General features: G+C 41.7%; 1 protein-coding gene across 2 annotated transcripts; it reads right to left on the bottom strand.

Moving 5' to 3' along the window:
• On the bottom strand, positions 1-26,318 carry LOC306924759 (uncharacterized protein). 2 transcript variants are annotated; one of them, XM_079503393.1, is made up of 5 exons: positions 26,232-26,318; positions 24,017-24,183; positions 22,638-22,832; positions 18,064-19,172; positions 1-50 (listed from the first exon to the last, which is right to left on the bottom strand). In XM_079503393.1, the coding sequence occupies exons 2-4, from the start codon at positions 24,163-24,165 to the stop codon at positions 18,890-18,892; spliced, it is 627 nt and encodes a 208-aa protein (XP_079359519.1). In that variant the 5' UTR covers positions 24,166-24,183; positions 26,232-26,318; the 3' UTR covers positions 1-50; positions 18,064-18,889. The 2 variants fall into 2 exon arrangements, with proteins under 2 accessions (XP_079359519.1, XP_079359518.1); XM_079503392.1 differs by lacking the exon at positions 1-50 and adding an exon at positions 17,695-17,841.
• Between the last annotated feature and the right edge of the window lie 57 nt (positions 26,319-26,375).

Here is a 26,375-nt window from a genome sequence, read left to right as displayed (position 1 = left end):
TCACTTATTAATGGCGATATATTAATACGTCTGCTTTTAAGAAAATACAACTCTACGAAGAATATAGAAAATGGGCCCAGACGGTTAGCTCAACCGTCTGGGCACCCAGGCCAGCCTGACGGCGTGCCACGGGCTCGACTCCCGATCCCGACGGCCTTTGCCGCGTGTCTTCCCCCATCTCTCTCCCCATTTCCTGTCGGTCTACTTTCAACCTATCAATAAAGGCAGAAAAAGCCCCCAAAAAATATCTTAAAAAAAAAAAAAGAATATAGAAAATGTAATGCAATTAGGAATTAATGGCTTTAATATACTGTTTTTGTTTAACTCAAAGCGATGAAAATCGTGAAATAAGAAGCATTTCCCTCAAGGGAACCTCTCTCAAATGCACATTTCTCAAAAAGATAAAAGATTCTCAACTTAAACAAAAAGCTACATTGACCAGCACTTTTTTACCACTTGAACCCTCTATTCCTATAGTAAAAAACTGACCTTAGTAAAAAACCTAGTAAAAAACTGACCTTACAGAGTTACAAGCAAATGTCTTTGTGACTAGTTGTGAACTTTATTTTATTTTATTTTGTTGTGAATTTAGATCAGATTAGATTAGTGAACATAGATTTGCTATATTGGGCGACTAGAGGCGTATTTTTGGTCAATGTTCCCCCCCAGAAAGTAGTGGTGGACAGTGTGAACATACACACCCTTAGTGGATGGCAGGGGCAGAGCATGCTAGTGAGCATTAACAATATTATTTAATATAAAAATATAATTAACAGGACAATGCACATTAAAGGGACACTTAACCCTTTTTGCAACCAGATCTTATTTGAATTATGTTTGGGAGACAAGAACCACTTTCCTGGAGTTTGTATGTCGGTATTTATTAGCCTGGCTAATAAGCCAGACTAATATCACACAACACTGTCAACTGTCAAACGGCTGATTCGGTCTGGCTTATTAGCCAGGCTAGGTATAGAGACACACAGGGACTACAAATTTCACGCCACCGCATTTTCCAGAACGGCCTGTTATAGCGCCACCATGAGGCAGCTTTTCACATTTGTTACCTAAAACTGCACCGATCTGCGTGAAACGTTGCATGCACACTCCCTAAAAGGACAAACCTTTGACCTGCATTTTCCGCATCTGCCTTTTATAGCGCCACCAGGAGGCCGACTTTTGTAAAACACATTTTTGGATATTACTCCTCCAGATTCTGTCCAAAAAACTCACAAATCGTTACACAGTATCTCTATGGTCATGTGCTCAAGTCGGATCTGTCCGATATTTCATATTCCACCCTAAATGTCTATAATTGCCTTTCACAGTTTGCAAGATTGCCCCGTTTTGAACTAAAGCCTCAAATCATGAACACAGCATGCAATTTACGTGAAATCTTTCACACATTTTCTTACTAGGCTGAGGAATATATCCCACCCTTTTCACATTGGCCTGTTATAGCGCCACCAACAGGTTGATTTTTGCAAAACAGGTTGATTGGAACAAAATGCCTCAAATCATCCAATTGCCATACAAGGCAAACATGTTTATATTACTACTAAACATTTTGCCAAACATCTCACACAGTCCTATCCTCCTGGTGGAGACCTGTGCCCAGAAGGGCACTTTTTCTAGTTCATTACTGAGGCTATAGCGATTTTTTTTGTGTTCTAATAAAGTGTCCCATATGTTTGATTTGTCCTTTTCAATGTCACATACCTGCCATCTCAATATACATCCTACAATGTACTATAATATACTCCATCAGTTTGTGAAAAGTGCTAGCATTGTAAATCTCAAGTCAAAGTGGTCACATGGTATATACGTCACGGTTGCATCCCTTGAGGTTTTCAATACCGAGATATATTTGTTGTATTTCGTTTTATATGCTATGTATTTGTAGAAAATGATCTAAACAGCATCTTGCAAGACTATTATTAATACTCATCTAGAGAATTCACTAGGTAGTTGAAAATGTCAGGATGTCACTCCTCCATTTAGCTGGGTTATTTTCCCATGCAACTATTCAGCAAAGTTAATTATACAACAAGTTGACAGCGGTAAAACACACCGTCGGAGCTCCGTGGTAGGTAGAACATATAGTAAGCCCGTGACATGTTCAAAATATAGACATGAATAACAAAGTCAGTCGGGATCGGGATGTATATTGAGAATCCCACTCTTCAAAGTCGGCGCTCGTAGCCTCGTAAAGGCAGTGACGTCCCTTAAAAGTGACAGGTTCTCTGTCTGCTGTCTCCCCTCTGCTCCGTTAACATTATGGGTAACTCATTCAAGTGGTAAATTAAATGTGAAATACATCCTCTATTGAGAAAACAACAATATATGTTGACAAAGACACTTCATACATTTGGAAACATATTTTTATTCAAATCAATATAGTCTTCAGTTCATTTCATATTATTTTAAAAGTAGGCTAACTACAGTTGAATTTCAATGGACTTCTATGGGCTGGCCTGCAGTATCCGTGCCAACGGACCAGAAGTGGGGACGCTGTCTCATTTGGGGGCGTGGAATTTGTAGTCCCTGTGTGTCTCTATTTATGTGTTTTTAGATGGCTCACTTCTTCCCTGGACTACAATTCACATAATGATTTGGTGCACTGCTCCTCCTGGTGGATAGGGGGAGGGCTGTCTTTCTGAGACAACATGTAGTCCAAGAAGTAAGTGAGACCAGTGTCCATGACATAATATCTAAAAACACATATTACCCACATAAAAAACCCAGGAAAGTGTTTGTTGTCACCAGCATCATCTGATTGCAAAAGGGGTCAAGTTGAACACGTTTAATCAACACGTAATTTCTTCAAATCCATGTATGGGCCAGAGTTAGCCAAAAGCTAACTCTATATTTCATATAGTCCCCGAGCAGGCTCTTAAAAGTGGTAATAAAAGTATCCATACAACATACAATACAATAACAAGTAAACGTAGTACAGGGGACAGAACAAGTGACACCAGTGACAAAAGGAGCTGATAATTACTCATGATTACAAATTTGGTTTGCTTTAAGCCACCTCTGAATTTGACCTTCAACCTGAATTTGACCTGAATTTGACCACGGGCATACAACCCCGTGGCTTTCCAGGCCTAACGCCCCTGCCTGCAAGGTCAAGGTGCCGTGCAGTCAAGGGCGTTGTTGGCGGGTTCTTTGTTCTTGTTCGGGTCGAAGTGGACGGGAAGGCACTTCCCGTTGTCCACTTTGTTACATTCCAGGATCAGATGCTTGGTTTCCTCCTTGACGCTCGTAATTTCGCAGGTATCCAGTTTACTCATCACCACGACCAACTTGAACTTCTCCTTGCTGTAAATCACAACAATTCATGAGTTTCAAAAAATGTAGTTCTACACCTGCCAATTTGAGGACCAGCAGTAAAAAGAGGGCATCACATATACAAGAGGGCCTCACATATACAGTGAGGGGAGAAAGGGGTGGGTGGGGTAGGGGGGGAGGAATGTCCTGGCTGCGTCCAAAATCATCACGATCCGTTCCGTTTTTCCCTTCATCTCTATTGCGCAGTTGGCGATAAACGCCAAAAACTGCTTCTTTTAGAGATATTCCAAAACAGTCTCCCATACACTTTGACTGAATGCGGTCTCAAAGTCACTCTTTCACTACAAAACAAATGCAAACTAGAAAAAGTGCCCTTCTGGGCACAGGTCTCCACCGGGAGGATAGGAGTGTGTGTGATGTTTGGCAAAATGTTTACCATGTTATTTACTGTAAATTGCTCTGGATTAAGAGCGTCTGCTAAATACCTAAATTGTAATCCTGGGTGCTACTCTCCCTCTGCCAACCTGGTATAGAGCCCCTCCCCGAACTGAGCTCATGCTCCCTTCAATGCATGAGGAGTGAGCAGGCCGCTTCTTATCACCTACAGGTTTCCCCAGTATAGGACGTTAAGTGCGTGGAAGGAACACGTTATTCCGACCAGTTCCTTGCCCCTCCATCAAGCGCCCCGGCTGACCAGGGGGAAGCAGTATAGAGACCAGGATTTGTACGCTGATGTTTGTGCCAAAAGTGTACTTTGAGACCTGTTTCAATGAGGAGACATCAGCATTCAAGGGCCCACAGTGACCACACTATGTTGGAGCCCAGTGCTGCCTTGTTACACCACTGTGTGTACAGTAGGCCTGTCACAATTATTACATAATCGCCAAATCGCAATAATTTGAGATAATCTCAATTGTTTTTTGCATAATCGTCAATCGTTTCCATGTTGAAAAATTTCCATACATTTTCAAGCATTTTTCAAAAATAGCAGAAATATCAACTATTTCTGCTATTTTGTACAGGTTTTGGAAAGAAAAAAATATATAAAAATTATAAAATGTGTCTTTGTATATTTAAGTTAATTGTCATATCGGTCCCGTGCAATTTGTGATTATGAAGCCAAAAAGGCAAACAGAAATACAAATTGTAACGTTCCAAATGTTCAATGCAAAAAAAACACAATTAAATGTGTAATCACAATTATTTGTGTGACAATTAAACATCAACGTAAATTCATAATCGTGACAGCCCTAGTATATAGTGCATATCATTTACTGTCAGTAATACATACATACCTAATGCAGAGGTTGTCCTCGTAGACTTTTCCTCCCTGGCTGGAGCAGACAGCCTCCACCAGGGCCAGTGTGTCAGGGGGGAGGAAGGACTGCTTGGGGCGGTTGCAGAGCGGCGTGTTGTCCTTGATGAAGTTGTGCCATTCGTTGTCCGGTTGTCGCGTGTCCGGCGTTCCTGGCGGCAGGTGTCTCTCCTTGAAGGTTTTGAACCAGCCCTTCGGCACGGACTTCTCGCATGGACCGATGGCCAGGGACGGACACGCCGCCAGCAGCAGCAGCAGGACGCAGCAGGTGGAGAGAGAGAGGCGGAGGAGGAGGAGGGGAGCGAGACCAGCCATGGTTCTGCTGAAGAGCTCCTGGTCTGGAGATAGTAAAATCAACAGTTTCACCAGTGCAGTAGGCCAGTGGTTCTCAACCTTTACAAGGCCGCGATCGGCTATTTTCAAAACATTTGTATACATTTTATACATTAGAAAACTTGTAAAATGGGACCTTCTGCATAATGAGCATACTTTTGTATGTACTATTGGTATATTGGTATATTTTGATACCAATAGTACATTTTGAATTCCGTCTTTTACTTGTAACATTTCTACATGATGTATTTCGACATTGCAGATTGCAGTATTGATACTTTTACTTGAGTAAAAAATGTGAGCACTTTTTCCACCACTGCACTGGGGACTACTGTTGTGTTGGGATGGGATATGGGCTAAGATTACACTATACATACAGGTACCACTCTTTCTCAACCGATGGCAGATAATAGGACTGCAGGTGGTCCATGGGAAAATGTTTTAAAATATAAATAAAATGCCTTTGTTAAATGTATTAATTAATAGCCAATACAAAAGTGATTGAAATTAAATCATGACTGTTAAGGGCTTGATTTCATTCATTGCACTATACTACGTGTAACAATTATATCAAGACCTGCAGGCATTATTTATCTGAAAGAATACTAGTGGTATGAGCTATCCTTTATATATGAGTATATACAGGATAGAGACCGAACTGGAGCGTTAGCCCCCCCCACAATGGAAACAAGCCTAGGCCTTATAGAGGCTTGGCCCAAATAATTAATAAAGTAGTTAATAAAGTATTCAATCAATCAATAGACTATAGCCTACTCTTTTCTGTTTTCACAACTGAATGAGATGAGTACACAAATTAAATGTAGAATAATTTAGGTTTTTACTTTTTTTTAAAGTTTATTTTTACTTAAAGGGGAATACCACTCATCATCAAGATGTGATTCACCATATTAATGCTTTTGTTCATACTTACAGTTCTATGAAACACAGAATGTGGGGAATTTTTTCCCCCTTTTGTTTCACCTATTAACACCTCTAAGGTATATTAATGACATAGTAAAATGTTGAAAATGAGTGGAATGCCCCTTTAAGATTTTACATCATATTTGATTTGGCTTTTAGACCAGAGGTACTAGACACTTTTGATTTATATTGAACTCATTGATGATTTTTTTTTATTTTTCATTCATTCTTTTGCTGGTGAAAACTGAATAAATAATCAGGATTATTTACCGATCCGATACCGATTTTGTATGGCCGATTCCGATTATATTGTGCATCCCAACATAGAATGCTTTGGCAGTACTTTTCACACACACACACACACACACACACACACACACACACACACACACACACACACACACACACACACACACACACACACACACACACACACACACACACACGTGTTTGTGAGAGAGAAGTTCCTACCTTGTATTAGAGAGGTTTCAGACAGCTGGGATTTTTCAGAGGTTTGTCACACTTCCACGTTCTGGATATCAGAAGCGGAGGAGCGTGTCTGTTATAGCTGTGGGACGTGACGTCAGCTCATCTGTCTGAATACCAACTGCCAATGGCAGGCTGCAGGTGGGACATTGGGGTGTGTGTGTGTGTGTGTGTGTGTGTGTGTGTGTGTGTGTGTGTGTGTGTGTGCGTGTGCGTGTGCGTGAGTGAGTAAATGGTGCATTTGTATAGTGCCTTTATCCAAGGTGCTTTACATAGATTGTGCATTACATTCACCCATTCACACACACATTCATACACCGATTGTGGCGGAAGCCATGCAAGGTACCAACCAGCACATCGGGAGCAATTTGGGGTTCAGTGTCTTGCCCAAGGACACTGCGACATGTAGCCAGGAGGAGCCGGGATTCGAACCGCCGACCCATGGATCGTTGGACGACCTGCTCTATCTCTTGAGCCACAGTCGAAATATATACACTACAAGAGTTTAGACAAGATTTTGGAAAGATTAAAAAAAAAGACTTATTACGAGAGGGTGTCAGACGTTTTAAACTGTTTTTTTCTTGTCAATATGAACAAACAACACAGCAAATGTACCTAAATCTTTAAACCAATCAAGTGCTTCAAAGTAACGAGGACACCAGATGGACAAAGTCAGTATCTAATTGAACCAGGGGTTTTCAACTGATTGTGAACCAGGGACCACCATGCACCCTGACTAAGAATCAAATGTTTTAAAATAATAAAATGTCTTTCTTAAATGTATTAAAATATGTTTAAATTATAGAGTATTTCAAAAGTCCATGAAGAACATATTTGAATTAATAGCCAATACAAAAGATTGAAATTAAATCTTATATATATCTTATTATGAATATTAAACCAGTTCTGGTCATTGTGTGGATATGTAGGGGCCTCGTCCTCTGCCTCTGTCCTGCATTGACACCTCTGACTCATTAGATCATGTGTCCATGAACATTACTGCTGCCAGTCGATAAGCTACGCCTCTGACTCATTCCATATTGTGTCCATACATGGATATTACTGCTGTGTGCCACACAGCCAACTCAAGGTACGGCCACGGAGCCGACTTGGGGACCCAACGCAGCTCCTCCAAGGAAAACAAACAAATGAACGGAGCTGAACGTGAATCCCCCCCACCGCCCACCCCCTTTTTTCCCTCACTGTATATGTTTCTTTTCCCTTTTTACCTCCTTTATGATGAATTCCTGTTCTGTCCTTTGTCTATATAGAAGTGTCTATTTGTACGTCTCTAAATGTTTTTGATGAATTGAACATGGTGGACCCTATTGGAAACAAGTGTAATGCTTAATTGGGTCGTCCACTCACAGTTAACAGCCTTTGTATTGAGTTTGTGCTTGAAATGTACTGTAATTCTGCAAACTGTTAATACATTTTTCAATCAATCAATCAATCAATGTGTTTGTACCGCAGAAACTATATTTGTGTCTTACACTGTATTATAGTATTATTTCACTTATATATTGTTTTGCTTTAATGTCATTACATTACAATTCTAGAACAATTTCCCAACAACATTTCACTATTAATTTTTACTCCTGCACTTCCATTGTAAATTAATTTCTCTCGTATCTGTCATAAATATTCAAATGTTCTTCCTCCTGTGGAAGTGAACAAAGGGCCTCTGAAAATGTTTCAGTTACATTTCTTTATTATCTCCCTTCTTGGTGATAATAGTGTGTAAGAGCACACCAACATGGAAATGCAGTATCAGTATCTATCTCACATGACTGCTGCTGCAGAGAGGAGCAGGCAGAGAGGAGAGAGAGAGCGGAGAGGAGAGAGGAGAGGAGAGAGGAGCTGCTGCAGAGAGGAGCAGGCAGAGAGGAGAGAGAGAGCGGAGAGGAGAGAGGAGCTGCTGCAGAGAGGAGCAGGCAGAGAGGAGAGAGAGCGGAGAGGAGAGAGGAGCTGCTGCAGAGAGGAGCAGGCAGAGAGGAGAGAGAGAGGAGAGAGGAGCTGCTGCAGAGAGGAGCAGGCAGACAGATGGCTCTCCAACGCTGCTTGCTGAAGTTTACATGTACTAGTAAAATGTTGAAAATGAGTGGAATGCCCCTTCAAGATTTTACATCATATTTGATTTGGCTTTTGTTCTAGACCAGAGGTACTAGACCAGGGGTGGGCAACTGGCGGCCCGGGGGCCACATGCGGCCCCCACCTTCACTTAATGCGGCCCTCAGGTTAATGTCAGAATACTGATATAATATTGGTTTCAGCTGTTACAAATTCCACAACATGCAAACATGACCCGCTTTATTTACTTCAGTCTAAATTAGTAGCTCATTGCTCAACACAAGTATAATTAAAGGCATTTGAAATGACATATTAAATGTTCATTTTCAGGATTCCAAAAATAGCCGATCTACAAGCTCAAAACGCGTCGCAGGATTGAGCACAAACGTTTAGTGCACTGTTCCGTGGAATTAAATACATCTTCATGTTGCTACATTAGGGGAGAACGGGGTAAGATGTGCCAGTGGGTAAGTTGAACCACCCCCTTTATCTAGAAAACTAGAAAACTGTGTTGCGATGTGACCTTAAATCTAGTAAGAATCCATCATTTACACCTGGCTGTGAAGTTGGGAAGCACATGGGGAAAGTAGAAAACATTATTTTACACAAAATGTAATATCATACATTAAGCTTTTAATTAATGCACCGCAGGCGTGCATTAATTGCTTAATTCAGCCATTTCTCCATTGATCACGCCTGCTGTCAGCTGGTAATGTGTCAAAATGGAATGACTGTTTGACCGCTGTCACACAGTTTGTTAGTACATACTCAGAGCACCCTGCCCCGCAGGCCCGCAATGTTCACGTTGTGTGACACGTTGTGTATGCCGCAGCTCCGCCTACAGAGGGTGTCGTATTTCAAAAAATATATAATGAGGGGAAGGTGCGTGTGCGCGTGCAATAGTTATACGTCACACTATCGGTGTTTATATAATTGGCCCGTTTGACTGTCAAGGGTTCAGCCTCCAGGAAGAAACCCTAAATACAAAGTTAATACACCATTGCACATAAAAACGACTCCAGGGTGTCTAATGAAGTACGATCACCTCATAAACACATGAAAAAAGTTTATTTATTAACATAAATCAAAGCAGGTTGATAAGACTGTTGCAGCAATGGGAAGAAGTCTGTCTGTTATTAAGATTATATACCAAATATATACCACCACAATGCATTCCCCAAATTGTGCAAACACTAGCCCTCACTCATTTGGATTATTGTCTCCATCAGCCGAAGACATGGAGAGAGTATGTTTTGTACTCTGTTCGTCCGTCCGTCCGCCCGCCCGCGTGCGTGTGCCCGGTGCCACGAGGGGTCAAAGGGGTACTTGACCCCTTAACCCGACCTCCTTGACCCCCCTTTTTGTAATAATGTCAATAATAAAATATAAAACTACCTTTTGTGCTGGATTGGTTTTCTAGTGATATTTGGCAGTGATATTCACTACCAGCACTGGTTATAACAACTCGAAACATGCTGCTACAAACAAAAAAAAGTATTTTACAAGCATGCAAGGAAGATCTAACATGCATCATGGCCATCTCCCATCTGGAAAGAACAGGAAGTGCGACATTCCTGAGGCACAGGAATTTCAACACGTTAATTCGGATCAACTGAATGTATTTGTCTGACATGATTGTCTGCCATTTGCGGGGAGGGGTGCTATTGATGCAGTGGAGAGAGAGTGGCAAAGTGGGCTGTGGAGTGTGGACTATTGTGGACACGCTGAAGAATGTATTCTCTGAGCACAGACGCAGTTCACTTAATGCGGCCTGCAGGTTAATATCGGAATACTGATATGTTATTGATTTCAGCTGTTACAATTCCAAACATGCAAACATGACCCGCTTTAATTACGTAAAGCAAAGCAAAGCAAAGTTACTATATTTACCCAGGGTAACTGGACTAAGCATCAGATACTTGTTTACAGCCAGGCCCTGCTCATAGAACATTTCATGGTAGTGGTTCAATGCCTTGCTCAAGGGCACTTCAGCGGTGGTAATTTGAACGTGCCGGTCCGGGGATACGAACTGGCGACCTTCCGGTATCAAGACCGCTCCGCAAACCGTTCGGCCACCGCTGCCACGTCAGTCTAGTAGCCAGAGGCGTATCTACAATAAGGCGAGGGCAGGCGTCCGCCTGTCCAAATCCATTTCTGGCCTGGCCAAAATCCATACAATGAGAACAAAAGAGGACAAAAACAAGACATGAGAACTATTAATGGACAGCTGATTGGCCGTCGCGGTAGAGCGCGACCCTCAATCACCCATTGGAATGTAAATGCAAGCCTTTCAGCCTTTGTATCCCACTCGTCTGGCAGGTATATCTCTTTGAAAACCTTTAGTGCTACAATTGTGCGCGGGGAGACGACAATTAACACATCTTGCCTGTCCAAAATGTAATTCTTGCCTGCCCAAAATGTAATTCCTGGAAACGCCACTGCTAGTAGCTTAATGAATAGTACTAGTCTTTGTTATGTCCAATGTATTTGCATTTCAGTTCATAATCATAAAGTTAACCTAACATATAAATGTATTTGAAATTAAATAAAAAATATTACTTTTCAGGATTCCAATTCAAAAATAGGTGAAAATAATTCAGGATTCCAATTAAAAAAAATTGCAAAAAAGCAGATCTACAAGCTCAAAAAAGTTTTGAGCTTGTAGATCAGCTGTTTGACTACATTATATGCATTATGTGCAGTGTGAAATATAGTGGCCCTCTCCATCATCAAAGTTGCCCACCCCTGCCCTATCCAATGTTTTGTTTTGTACTGCTGATGTTGGCAAATGGCAATAATAGCACAGTAAAGATGATAATAATCTAATATGATGTGTGTAGTTCTTTATAGATCTAGCCTCTTCATTTTTATCTCAAGGTGCACCAGATTGAAGCATTTTCATCGCAAATAAAATAAAAAAATCTGGAGCTCCCCGCTGCCCCCCTGGGGGCAGCAGCACTATCATTCTAATCTTGGATAGGACCACCAGGACCACCTGAGTCCTAGAACTGGCACTGCCTGTTTGATTTAACAACGCAATATGATCTCAAAAATCTCAATTTCATTTCATCCTGCAGCCGGCCCTGGCGTGCGTCCGTCCGTCTGCGTACAGCTAATCTCTGACACCGTTGGCCCGGTCGATGCCAAACTGTGCACACACAATCCATGGATGCCAACGACCAACCTCTGCCCCAATTTCTCCACGCCTGTCATAGCGCCACCATGAGGCCGACTTTTGCAAAACATATTTCATTTTACATTACTCGTACAGAATTTATCCATACATCACGCAAATCATTATGTAGTATGTACATATTCCATCCCGTTTGCTAAAGTTTGCAGGATTGGTCCATTTTGAACAAAATGCCTCAAATCTTGAAGACAGCCTGCGATTTCTGTGAAATTATGCACACACATTCCCACTAGGCTGAGGAAGAAATGCCACTTAACACTCTCATTGCCGCCTAGTGGTTCAATCTAGTACTACCCCACAGTGCCAGAGAATTTCAACTGATGATGTCAACTTCATACGGGTCACACAGCCTCGCCAGAAACGGTAATGTCGGCCGTGATGCGATAAAAAAACCACTATTTACATCTGAATGTGGGACGGATTGGACAAAAACAACATTGGGGTATTGTTCTGAGAAAACAAGCAGCAAAGAAACTACAATGAATGGATCCTTATGGGGATCTGTCACCGAGTTAGGCACAGAGAGCAACCTGCCACCGCCAGGTTCAAAGTTCAGACGCGTTTGTGGCAGCTCCGCCAACAAAGGTTGTCGTGTGTTAAAAAAAAATGATGATGAGGGTGAGGTGTGTGGGTGCGTGTGATAATAGTACCCATCACACTATCACTGTTTATTTTATTGGCACTTGACTGTCAAGGGTTCAGCCTCCAGGGTGATTATGCCACCTCCGCTCAGCATCGGTGGCCAATCACCCGGTCAGTGATTTATTTATCAACAATGACCACCTTACCTAGCCAGTAGCCATTCATTATACCTTTCGTAAGGGCACCTGCTGATCCCACCCGACACTGAGAACCAGTCCTTTACAACACTTTCCGCCCACACATCTACTCAGTTTTTAAGATTCAATATTTTTGCTATTCATTTGATCAGACAGACTCCTGTATAAGCCTGTTCAAATTCAAACTCCATTTAATCCATGTTAGACTCATTGGGCCTCATGCGCCAATAAGTTCCTAACTTTTCCTCTTACATTTCTTCCTAAGTGAATTCCTAAGAGAAGTCCAGTCAGATTCATGAAACGTTCTTAAGTAGGCAGAATTGTTCGTAAGCATGTTCTTATGATGATGAATCCAAATCCTCGTAACTTGAAGGGGTGTGCCAGTTCATTCAAATGATCATAGGTAGACGCCCCACATATCCTAATTAACATCCTAATTACCATAGGGAACCGCCCCACCAATCCCATATAAGGCATTGGGAATTCACTTTCCTACCTGTGTTCACCCAGGTGGGTGTGGTTTTGCATGACTCCATGGCCTTGCCTGCAGTCACACCTGTGTGTGATTGCAGCACACAGAAATCACAGGACCTCACACATAGAAATAAAGTTGAGTGAAGTCAAGAATACCTAAACTAAAGTCTAAATATGGTGGAACACCAGACTCCAATAATACTGTGGAGGTACTGAAGTGAACAGAAAATTTCAATATTTCAATATTTCAATATTTTCAATAATCATGAATGTATTTCATGATTTTTTTATCTCACAATAGTCAACTTGGGGGGGGGGGGGATGATGGTGGGTGCATGGGGTGGGGGTTATGTGGTGGGTATGGTGCGTTGGGTTGGGTTGTGAACTCTAAACCAGTGGTTCTCAAACATTTTCATGTCAAGGACCCCCAAATTGACATGCATTCTGCAGACCCCCATATGAAAATATTTTCTGCTAGGGTAATGTTTTGAAGATTTATCAAAATGTTTCGAAAATAGCCGATCTACAAGCTCAAAATGGGCAGTAATGGGACGCGTTTGTGAGCTTGTATATTGGCTATTTTCAAAGTATAAAATGGGATTAAAGTGGTAAAATATTCCATATTTTGCTGTGGACTGCCTGGAACTTCCTCAAGGACCCCTTGAGGTCCTCAGACCAAACTTTAAGCATCATGCAGATGGCGCTGTTTTCCCTTTATGTTTTCAGATTGCACTTAAGAACGAAAAAGGCACCCTAAGAGTGCTCCACAGTGTGCGTAGATTCTGTTCTTACCTACGAACAAATCACAGCTAAGAAAAGATTGAGGGATCCCAAAACCTTCTTAAAAACGTCCTAAGTGGGTCTAAGAACACATTTCCTCTTAAGAACTTCTTAAGAACGGTTGGCGCATGAGGCCCATTGAGTCCCTGCTTCTGGTAACTGATATTATCCTTCTAATGAATGTTACTCATTGAAAACACACATCCTTGCTTCTGGTGACTGATATTATATCCTTGAATGGGGATACGGTTCATTTTCACTCTTACACATTCACACCAGTGCAAAACCAGCCGATTTGACCGTTATCATACCATCTTATGGGCCCAGTATGTCCCGTTTATCATGCATCTTATGGGCCCAGTATGGCCATACTGGCATACTCACCATAGCCTGGTCAAGGTTTCCCCCTGGTGGACGTGTCATTTCCAACTATTGTCGGCGCATGGAAACTAGGGGCTACTAATATATACTATTCTCTGCCTATCGGGACGTAACTCGGACGGCGCTGAGTCGGGTCTGGTGGCCTTCGCAAAGCTCGGCACGGCGACTCGCTCGCCTCGCTCGGCGGTGCCTCACGTAGCTCAAGGCCACCAGACACGGCGCGCCTCCGTCAGGACATCAGTGATAATGACAATCGCTGATAATGACATACTGAGACAGTGAGTATGCCAGTATGGCCATACTGGGCCCATAAGATGGATGATAAACGGGACATACTGGGCCCATAAAATGGATGATACCAGTCGAATGGGGTGTGCAAAACAAACTCGTCATCATCATCATCATTCGAGTGCCCTCGAGATCTACGACACAAGCTGCTTCTACTGGTCTCTGTTGCTCATCGCCACACCAAGTTCATTCAGTCAGTCCTGTGTCCCTACTCAGAACATCTGGAAATGTGAGTGGTCTTGTTCCTCTTGATGGGCAGGGTAATCTCCACAGAAGACTATCCAAAATGACCTGGTCTTTTGCTCTGTGGCAGTGTCCAGCAAAACGGAGTCTTCTTTCTGCCACAACAACTGAGATATGGGAGGGATGCCTCCATACATCTGAGCTTTAGTGGGATCACTGGGATGGTCCCTCCATGAAAGGTTCTGGACACGCATGAGGAGTCTTGTGATCGTCAAGACGATCCCAAAACTCCTTATTCATTGTCCATGTTTCGGCACCATAAAGAAGGATACTTTTCACACAGGCTTTGAACAAGTAGCTCTTGAGATGTTTGACTGCCGTTACTGCCATATACGATGTAGCTTATTTACAAAACAAAAAACAAACTAATTGAATTAGAATCAGACCTTTATTGATCCCACAAGGAAAATTAAGTGGCATAATCGCAGTTAGAAACATGGGCCAGATACAGAACAAAACTATTCTATCCATATGGATATGAGACTATAGATCGGCTGGAGTTATGGATATCATAATATTAAAGTAACACTGAACATCTGAAGATACCTTATGTTCTATGTTCTATTACATGATTTGTCTTTTTTCATTTATATTTTGCATATTTCACACAACTTAATGTGTTTTACCCATTATAGGCATTACTGATGATTATCAAACAACTCATTGTCTAAATATTTTGTGAATGAAAGCACCAATAATCTTTGCAACAATATCATCACAACATAATGAATAAAATGATTATGTACACAAGTGTAAAACAAATTCCACAAAACGATAACACAAACACAGAATGCATAATATACGTACACTGACATTGCATATGATTGTACAAAAATATAAAATATCCATACGCATTACATTAATTTGTAGTAATCCAAAATTGCACTAATATGCTATACAGTAGCGCCTAAATCTCTGAAATAGGATGCATCACTAAGGCCTAATAAAACCTCACCACCATGTGGGGTCTATAGGGCATGGGTTCCCAAAGTGGGGTCCGGGGACCCCTAGGGGTACTTGAGGGGGTTCCAGGGGGTACCTAGCTCAATTAGAGATATAAGGAACCAAATGGACCCTTATGGGTCTGTAACTCAGAGATTGTACAAATGGAACCAAATGGTCTCTGAGTTAAATTAACAGTGGTTTTACAATATAAATTGGGGTACCAGAGATAGAAATGCCATTACATCGGGGGTCCGTAGTATAATGCGTGTGAAACGGGGGGTCCATGAAATTAATATGTTTCGGAATCACTGCTAGAGCCGTAAACTGGCATATGTTTTCAAATGGGGGGTCTGTGGCCTAATAAATGTTGATTTGGGGGTCCTTGACACGAAAAAGTTTGGGAACCACTGGTATAGGGGTTCAAATCTCAAACATTTGAACCACATCCCGTGGTCTAAAGCAGGGGTTCTCAACCCGTGGGTCGCGACCCCTCGGGGGGTCGCCAAATTATTTTAGGGGGTCCCCAAATTATTTTCAAAAAAAATTAAAAAAAATAATATTTTTTTTAAATTTTATTTTCACGGTTTTTCAAAAATAGCAGACCTACAAGCTCGTAGCACGCCACTCGGTGGCGTGCTACGAGCTTGTAGATCTGCTATTTTTCAATAGCTAAAACACCAAAAGGGGTTCCCGCCCAAAATGGTTTAAGGTTATTGTAGCAGTCAATTTATATTGGGGGTCGGGAGGGGGCGGGGCGGGGGTCCCGAGACATTGCCAAAGCATTTCCGGGGGTCCCCGGCCAAAAACGTTGAGAACCCCTGGTCTAAAGCAACAATTCCCAAACTGTGGGCTGCGATGGCAATTGCAAGTGGGCCCCCAAAATAATTGGCAAAACACTACAATTTTAATGTTGGCTAACATCAATGTAAGAAAACGGCATTGTATATTTTCTTTAAAAGCTTGAAAAAATACGTTTCCATGAATGTCTTAATAAGAAAGAAGAATGTCAAACACCTTCCTACTGCTACTGATGAGTACAAAGCAGGTTCTATTAAAATGTGTAATGTTGTTAAACATATGTAGAGGCCTCGTTAGCCTTATTGTTGTTAAACATAGCGGCCCCTCCTACTGGCACTGTTTTTTGTATTGTTTTTACATTTTGTGCTAAATAAATCCAATCAAATAAAACATTATAGGATTAAAAATATATATATATTATAGCCTTTAAGTAAAATATTGTAGTAATTATTCAAGCAATTAACCACTGGCGTCCCTGTTTTTGTGCGTGTAATTATAGGCGGACAATTGTACAACTTTTCAAAACATCTTCAAATGTTTTGTCATTAAAGTAATTAAAATAGCCCTCATATTGATAGTAAAGACTATCAATATATACTTGTGTATGTACATTGAATTATAAGTTGCATTAACCAACTTTGGAGAAAAACATGGAGACCAATCCTGAGTCCTCCACAACCATTGAAATGTGGTCTTGAGACTAAACTCAAAACTTAGACCGGGCTCTAAACAGTGGGTCCCTTATTTTTTTTTCTTCCTACAATCTGTTTTCACGAATGAATGAATTAAATGATTTTAAGTCATTTCTTAATTTCATAAATAAAATAAAAAAAATCTAAAATTCCATATATCAGAAAACAAATATTTAAGAAGTAGTGAAAATAAGCCAATATACAAGCTCATTGTAGATCTGCTATTTTCACTAGTTTGGGTCCCGGGGCAAACGTCTAATCTCTCTTTTGGGTCACGGTCCTTTTGGGTCAGGTGTATGATCACACTGTCTGGCCTTTATGAAGAAATGCCCAAGTGCCTTTTCTGCTAAAAGATTAAATAATAAAACTGATCAACAGAAATAGAGTCCAATGTAACTGAATGGAGTGCATTGAATATTGATAAAATGTTTAAACTAGATGTATTGTAGACATGGAAGTTATCAAGATTGTGTCTTATTCTTAACACAAATGTATTGATCGTTTATAAGCTTTCAGAGACGGACACAGAGGGCAGTATTATGCGTGTCTTATGTACCAGGTCTTATTACTTAACTTAAGACCTGGAGGCGTGATCAATGCCATTTGGCTATTCTGAGTGGCCAAACAACCTTTACCACGCCTCCAGGTCTTAAGTTAAGTAATAAGACCTGGTACTTAAGACACGCATAATACTGCCCAGAGTGTCTAGTCTGTGTTTTTCTTTCCGAGCGTGTCAGCTCTGCTGCCGGACTCGGCACGGCTGCTGTTTGGTCACCTGGGGCTCACACAGCTGGACCACAACTCACTTATTAATGGCGATATATTAATAGGTCTGCTTTAACCCATTTTGACCTGAGATCAGATTCTAAAAATGTCTTCTACATCCTGACAGTTTTCTGAAAAATCTATGTCGTTCTTCGATTTAAAAAAAAATAGCAGACCTACAAGCTCGTAGCTCGCCACTCGGTGGCGCGCTATGAGCTTGTGGATCTGCTATTTTTCAATAGCTAAAGCATAACATAATGCTATCACCAAAAGGGGTTCCCGCCAAGAATGGGTTAAAGAAAATACAACCCTACGATGAACATAGCAAATGTACTGTAATGCAGTTAGGAATTAATAGGTGTACTATACAGTTTTTGTTTAACAAAAAATCTCTACTTTACTATAGGCAAGGATAGGCGACGGCCTGGGGCCTTTTTTATCTATAAATAAACTGTTAATTTAAAAAAAATCACACTCCTGTGAAGTGAGGGGAGCTCTTATCATCATACATCACATTCAGTGCTCAGCCAATCAAATCATTTCCGTGGTACACATAGACACACAAAGCTGAGCATAGGCCCCTCAATAATGTGCGCACGCCCTCATTCTAGGGTTCGCCTATAGGGCCTCCAGATCCCTAAATCCGCCACTGCTAAAAATGGTGAAAACGGTGAAATAAGATTCATTTCCTGACAAGCCTCAAGGGAAGCCTCTATCAATAAGTGCATTTCTCAAAAAGTTAACCGATTCTCAACTTTTTCAAAAAAAAACAATACATTGGAAAATTCCCTCCTTTTGTGCCATGCGGTCGCCTTCTGGTCATTTCTTATAGGTTTTAACCACTTGAACCCTCTATTCTTAGTAAAAACGGAGCTGAGTTACAACCAAATCTCTTTGTGACTGGTTATGAACTTCTAGATTAGCATAAATGTCTGACAAGACGAATTGTCAACTTGTACATTTGCTATATTGGGCCACGCCCACGAGAGGCATTGTGAGCTTAAGTTAAGGTTGGCTATTTTTGGTCAATGTTCGCCCCAGAAGATGGACGCTGCAGGGGTTCAAGTAGTTCAGGTAAAAAGGTGGACAGTGTGAACATACATACCCCTCTAGTGGATGGCAGGGGCAGAGCATGCTAGTGAGCATTAACAATGAGAACCATGATGACAGATGTGAGCAACCAGAGCAACCAGGTGGTCATGCCGATGGCGCTAGCGCCAGCCTTGTCGGGGTCCTGGCAGGCGCGGGCGTTGTTGTCGGGTTTGGCGTCGGTCGGGTTCCCCTCGAAGTGGACGGGAACGCACTGGTTGTCCACGTTCTCACAGGCCAGGATCAGGTACTTGGTTTCCTCCTTGACGCTCTTAATCCCGCAGGTATCCTTTTCACTCCTCACCGTGAAGAACGTGAACGGCTTCCGGCTGCAAATCACAACAATAACAGTATATATATTATTATTTTTACCATTACATAAATCCATCCATCTTCAACCGCTTATCCGTAGTCGGGTCGTGGGGGCAACAGCTCCACCAGAGTGCTCCAGACTTCCCTCTCCAGAGCAACATTAGTGACTTCCTCCCCGGGGTCTCCTCCCAGTGGGACGTGCGTCGAGGACCTCCCTAGGGAGGCACCCGAGAGGCATCCTAACCAGATGCCCGAACCACCTCAGCTGACTCCTTTCCAGGCGAAGGAGCAGCGGTTCTACTCCGAGTCTCTCTCGTGTGACTGAACTTCTCACCCTATCTCTAAGGGAGATGCCAGCCACCATACATAAATCCTTGGTGACATCTCATCTTGAATTTCGGTCTGGTGTCGAATCAAATATATAGAGAAAATTGAGAGAAAGTTCAGAGAAGGGATCGCAACACGTTGTGACTAGCTTGTGGGGGGCGCATACTTTGGTCTGACCAAATGCGACATGCGTCAGTCCGACATCCGTGGCAGGTAAGACACATGCATGCAAGACTCACCCTGTGACTGACGCGTTATTATGTATCCCACCAACGTTCTAGGAAAGCCCTGCTGTGATTGGCCAGTAGTCGTTGTGATTGACAGTTCCAATGCTACACTGATACCTTGGCTTGAACTGCCATCCTGTTTTTATTGTCCATGTGCACCACATGCTTTTATACTGTGTTTTTTCGTGATTCATGTCTGCCTGTTATGTTTTGCTGTACACCAAATTGCCCTTCAGGGACAAACAAATAAATGAACCTGAACCTGAGATATGCACCCGCTTGTATAGGTCGGCTAAAAACAGCTCAAGTGGCTCACTTTTGTTTTCTTGACTCAACTTCAACTTTATTGTCACATCACGTTTGTGTCAAAGCGTGGGTGAAGAAAGGGGTAATGCATGATTCATATTCACAAGATGCAATGGAATGAAAAATAGCAACAGATATCATAACAAACTGGACAGTGAATTAGCAGTGCTAGTAATTGTATTCTATTCCAATTCATGAACAACAATTTGAAGCAGGGAGATTGGGAGGCAGGAATATACAGCATCATTTAGCACCATATCCCCACGAATATGCATTTGGAGCGGTACAGACTCTCTTTCATGCCGAATGTCATCAGACTGCATAAGAACTCTCTCCCTCAATGCATATGGTCCTGTGTCGGCCCCATAAGAACTCTCTCCCTCAATGCATATGGTCCTGTGTCGGCCCCATAAGAACTCTCTCCCTCAATGCATATGGTCCTGGGTCGGCCCAGCATGGTCTCGTGTGATTTTGTCCAACTGTTGTCTGTTTTGTTTCTGTTACTAACAGTCCTACAGCCAGAGTCTGAAACCCTATACCCAAAACCCAACCCACAGGAAGCCACAGGTTGGTTGTAACCTGCCACGCATGTTGGGAGCCACGGGTGAGTTTTAACCCGAAACAAGGGTTGGTTGTAACCGGCAGCGCATGTCGGGAGCGACGGTGTTGTCGAACTAATGCCTGTTAGGATGTCTACCCAACGGATCATCACATTATGCTGCTGTAACCCCTCAATTTACCTTTGGGGATTAATAAAGTATACTCATCTCTCATCATCTGCTAACTTTGCTGCTACCCTAGTAGTGGAGGGCAAAATGATTTAACATAAATAACCTTCCTTCATCCATACCTGAACATAATTAAATACAACAAGCAAAGCCTTTAAAAGGATGACTTCACCCATTTTCAACCTGTCTTCATATAATTGGTTCTCGCTAATAAAGCTGGTGATAATATGGTATGTCTCAGTTTAATGTGAATATGCTGTAGTACTCCCCTTTACCACATGAGGGTGCTATGGAGGCATTAGAGCATTTTCTTTCATTTCAACCTCTCAAGAGCATGTAGGGCTACTGCATACTGGAAGCTGTTCAAATCCTGAAACTGTTCCTTCTATAGAGCGTCGCAGTCCCGCCTCCTACCCTGGACCAGGAAATGAAACCCAATGCATTTTCCTCATAGACATTTTTTAAAGTATTTATTTAAAGACGGTTACGCCGCGGACAAAGCCAACTCGAGTCGTGACAACTCATGACAACACAAACAATATTTTGGACCAAACAAATAATTACAAAGAAGAAAAACAACAAAAAAATTGTTGTAACCTGCCGTTTTTTTCTTCTTTCTAATTATTTGTTTGGTCCAAAATATTGTTTGTGTTGTCATGAGTTGTCACGACTCGAGTTGGCTTTGTCCGCGGCGTAACCGTCTTTAAATAAATACTTTAAAAAATGTCTATGAGGAAAATGCATTGGGTTTCATTTCCTGGTCCAGGGTAGGAGGCGGGACTGCGACGCTCTATATAGAGGTGTTGCCACGGGAAATCTGTTCAGGCCGTCCTTTTCTAATTATGTTGTGTACCTCAGGAGGAGGGAGCTCGATGTGTACTTTAATTTGTTATAAAGAAAATGAGCTGGATCTTAATTACTCTTTCACACTTTGACTTGTACCTTGTTTGTTATAATGTAACTTACAATCTTGGTGACATACAGTCTCTTCAATAGTTGCTCTGTTGAGTGTTGATTAGAGATATTCCAAAATAGCCTCCTCATACACTTTGACTGAACCAGTTCCAGAGTCCATAGAGAAATTACTTACCAGTTCACTACAAAACAAATGCAAACAAAGCTGGGCAGATTCTGACAATGTATAGCCTTACAAAACATTTCACTAAAACTATCACACTATCACTTCCTAAACATATGAACTTCCTGTTGATTTTACATTTTGAAGATTTGCTCTTTTTTTTTTGGAATGTCGTCGAGTTTTGTACGTTCATTTTTCACCAAATGCCTATGCTGTAATCCTGTGCCAACCAGGGAGAGTACAATAACGCAGAGACAGCTTGTTTATTTTTGGACCACACCGCTTACATGAAACGATTTTAAGATGACAACCATGTTATTCTCCATAGAGAAATTACTTCCGTGAACCAGGCAGAACCAGGGGATGAGCGAGTGACGTCACGACTTCGGCGCTCTATACAGCAGGGGTCTGTGACCTTTTTTAAATGAAGTGCCATGTTTTTATTTTCTAGATCGTCAGTGTGCCATATCAACATTAATTCATTTTAATGACACCACGTGAAAAATTCCAACATATTTTGCTTGTCCACAAAAAGTTTTTCCTTCTTTTTAAATATTTTCTTTCACGTTATTCTAATGATCTAATGACTAATGAATGTAGAATGCAGGATGTAATTTACACACAAATGTGAGGGACTTCATTTATTTGACTGCATTTTTTTAAATAGTTTATTTAAAACCAAAAATACTCTCTCACACACTTGCCAGTGTGCCAGTGATCACCCTCCTTTGTGCCAATGTTCACACTGGTGCCTAAGGTTGCCTACCCCTGCTATACAGTGCATATTATCATTTTCTATGCGTGCAGTATACATACCTAATGCAGAGGTTGTCCTTGTAGACCTTTCCTCCCTGGCTGGAGCAGACGGCCTTCACCCTGTCCAGGTCGTCAGAGGGGAGGAAGGACTGCGTGGGGCGGCCGCAGCCCGTGTTGTCCTTGATGAACTTGAACCAGGCGTTCTTGTTCTCCGTGTTGGGCGTCCCCGGCAGCAGGTGTCTCCTCACGAAGGTGCTGAAGTAAGTATATAAGTATGTACATTTTATTTTATATTATAGCACTTCTTCTGACAGAAAAAACTCACAAAGTGCTTTACATACAGCAGTGGTTTTAAACCCTTTTCATGGCAAGGCCCATTATTTATTCTGCGTTTGAGTGACGGACCACCATTTGATGACATTTAGCCTCTCAGACAGACACCACCATTTGATGACATTTAGCCTCTCAGACAGACCATTTGAGTGACGGACCACCATTTGAGTGACGGACCACCATTTGAGTGACGGACCACCATTTGAGTGACGGACCACCATTTGATGACATTTAGCCTCTCAGACAGACCCCAAAACGTAGAATATTTTGTCGTCGTTGGATATGATTTTGTCCGCATAGGAGAGATAACAGGCAAACGTTGATCAAAATAACAATTCTTCCTACATTCTCTAATTGTGCAGACTTCTTGTAAATTAAGTATCGCAGATGTTTAACAATAATGGAACTATTGAGAGTGTAAAATGAAACCAAATGGAGTTCAAGATCTAATAAGGGTCCAATTGATTACCCATTCTCCATCATTTAGCATGGGGACCACCTGGAACCCCCTCTGGTTGAAAACCACCGACATACAAAGAATAAAAACGAAATGAAACAAGGAAAAACACCTAGATACAATTGATCTAAAAAACAGGACAGCAAAAATAACAACACAAAACATGTACAGTAAATAACACCATGAAACATCTGGAAATGCCTGTGCAAAAAAAAAAAGCAGCGTTTTGAGTTTATTCTTAAAGATGTCCACAGACAGAGGCTGCGGATCTCAAGAATGTGTTTAACCATATTATCAATGATGTGTTTTTATTTTATATTTGTTTATTGTTTTTGATGTTTTTTTAGTAAATTTTATGACATAGGAAAAAGGGATTGATGTGTATGGAAAATGTATATGGACCTATGGAGCTATGGAAAAACCCTTCCGACCTCTCTATGATGAAATTATATGAAAATGCAAAATTGCAATTGTTTTGAGATGTAACTCTTATCCTTTGTAAGTGAACCATTGTATGTGTGTGTATAGTATTTGTATGTTGTGGTGAATGATGTGTTGTGTTTTTGTGTACTGGACTCCAGGAAGAATAGCCACGCTTTTGCAAGTGCTAATGGGGATCCATAATAAAGTAAAGTAAAGTAAAGAAGACCTGAAGCCGTTGTTCCACTTGGAGCGCTGGCACGGAGCGTCGGTCTTGGCCAGGGCCGGATGCGATGCCAGCATTAGCAGCAGCAGCACACAGCAGGTGGTGGAGAGAGAGAGGCGCTGGAGGAGGACGGGAGGAGCCAGACCAGCCATGGTTCTGCTGAAGAGCTCCTGGAGATACAGATGAATATACAGATGGAGAATCAACAGTTTCACTGCCAGTGCAGTAGGCCAGTGGTTCTCAGCCTTGTCAAGGCCGCGACTCCACCCAAAATAATCGTATTTGAACTGGGGACCACCCAAAATAATCGTATTTGAACTGGGGACCACCCAAAATAATCGTATTTGAACTGGGGACCACCCAAAATAATCGTATTTGAACTGGGGACCACCCAAAATAATCGTATTTGAACAGGGGACCACCCAAAATAATTGTATTTGAACTGGGGACCACCCAAAATAATCATGCCCCCCCCCCCCCCCCCCCACCCTGACAAGCACTTGACATCAGACTGGAGACTGGAAGCACTCTGTGGCGTGGGGTAGACCCAGACAAGGTGAAATGTGTTGTACAAAGTAAACAAATCTGCTCCTTGTCTTGACTTTTACTGGCAGTGTGCACAAGAACTGTTGATCATCTCAGCGGTGTGTGAGATTAGCCCCGCACGCACACATGCACGCACACACACACGCATGCACGCAGACAGACAGATGGACATACAGACACTCAGAGAACAAGACACTCACTCACTCACTCACAGACAGACAGACTCTCAGACCCATTTCTAGACTATGTACTACAGAGCCATGCCATAAAAATGCACGTGTTGTGAGCGAGTCTTCCCATGTTGCAGTGTTATCACTCTGATAGCTGTAGTGTGTCTCTATGTTGACTAATGTGACTAATGTTTGTTTATCTGACTGCACAGTCCACCCATGAACATGAATGACAAGCCGTGACGTCACCAGGTGTGAGTTTCATTTCTACAGAATCAGTCCTTGAGCTGCAGTTCGTTAAAAATTAATCATCATACGTCATAAACTCTTACTTTTCAGGATTCAAATGCTAAAGTAGCAAATATAGCATAAAGCACAAAACGCGTTTCGAGATTGCAAATCTGCTATTTTGGATACTTTTGTGTGATCAAGTAGGGCGTAAATTTACGAGAAAAAAAAATCACAAAACAGAAAAAACACAAAAAGTTAGAATATGGAAATAAGAGGTTTCTGCCCGACAGCAACGATATATTACTTATTACAATGTATTACTGGCCTTCCTAATATTACACATTATTATGTTATACTTGTATTATAAATGTGTTATTCCCTTACTTGCATTAGGTCTTGTATGTGTTGGACATTACTTGTAGGAGGCTGATGAAGTCTGCCACGAGACTGTGCACAATGTTTATTTTTTCCACTTCCTGAAAAGTTATTGTTTTGTAATGAGGTTTCTATGCGACACTGATGTTATGTGTTGGAATTTGTGTTGGAAAAACAGCCAAAGGAACTATACTACGCACATCTAAAACCTAATAGGCTGGGCTGGGTGCAGGATCAAAAACAGCCATAGTTCAAGAATAAAAAGAGTCCACACACCATTTTCTGCTCCCAGAAATATCATTACTTCATAAATGGTATATGACGTTTCGAGGAGAAATGGGACATTCTGCGTGAGGTACCAATACTTTTGTACCTACTTAATGTACTTAATGTACTTACAAATGTACTCAAGTACATTTGTAATTCCGGACTTTTACTTGTAACAGAGAATTTCTACATTGTCGTATTGAATACTTTTACTTCAGTAAAACATCAAACATGTGAGTACTTTTCCCACCACTTTCTACCAAAACCAAACGTTGAGCTGTAATCCTGCCACAGAGATGACTCACCTACTAGAGTCTACAGAGCAGAATCCTATAATAACACAGTACCGTATCCACTGCTCTACAAACAGACAAACGGTCTGTCTGTCTGTGTGTGTTCTAAAATAACTACAAATCAACAATGAATGTAACACAGAATGCTCGGGCTCCGACAGTACTTTAGTTGGGAGATGAATTCTTTGCTTGTAACGGTTTCAGAGATACATACATCAGTTACATCTATATGGACATTGTTTACACACGCACGCACGTGCGCACGCACACCACACACACACACACACACACACACACACACACACACGTGTTTGTGTGAGAGAGAGAAGTTCCTACCTTGTATTAGAGAGGTTTTCAGTGTACTATGCTTTCAGACCTTCTTTATACTCTATGTTTCAGACAGCTGGGATTTTTCAGAGGTTTGTCACACTTCCACGTTCTGACCACAAGGAGGGGAGGAGCGTGTCTGTTATAGCTGTG

Source organism: Electrona antarctica, assembly GCF_951216825.1.
Source record: "Electrona antarctica genome assembly, chromosome: 6".
In the NCBI taxonomy this organism is placed as follows: domain Eukaryota; kingdom Metazoa; phylum Chordata; class Actinopteri; order Myctophiformes; family Myctophidae; genus Electrona; species Electrona antarctica.
Note: the sequence above shows the minus strand (reverse complement) of the source record. Positions and strands in the feature narration are given on the sequence as shown.

Bases quoted from the DNA above. Each gene is read 5' to 3' on its own strand.
- LOC306924759 (XM_079503393.1), bottom strand. From the start codon at position 24,165: ATGGCTGGTCTGGCTCCTCCCGTCCTCCTCCAGCGCCTCTCTCTCTCC. The intron at 22,833-24,016 runs GTCTTCTTTACT...TACTTACTTCAG, and splicing joins AAGTGGAACAACGGCTTCAG to CACCTTCGTGAGGAGACACC. The intron at 19,173-22,637 runs GTATGTATACTG...TGTGATTTGCAG, and splicing joins AAGGACAACCTCTGCATTAG to CCGGAAGCCGTTCACGTTCT.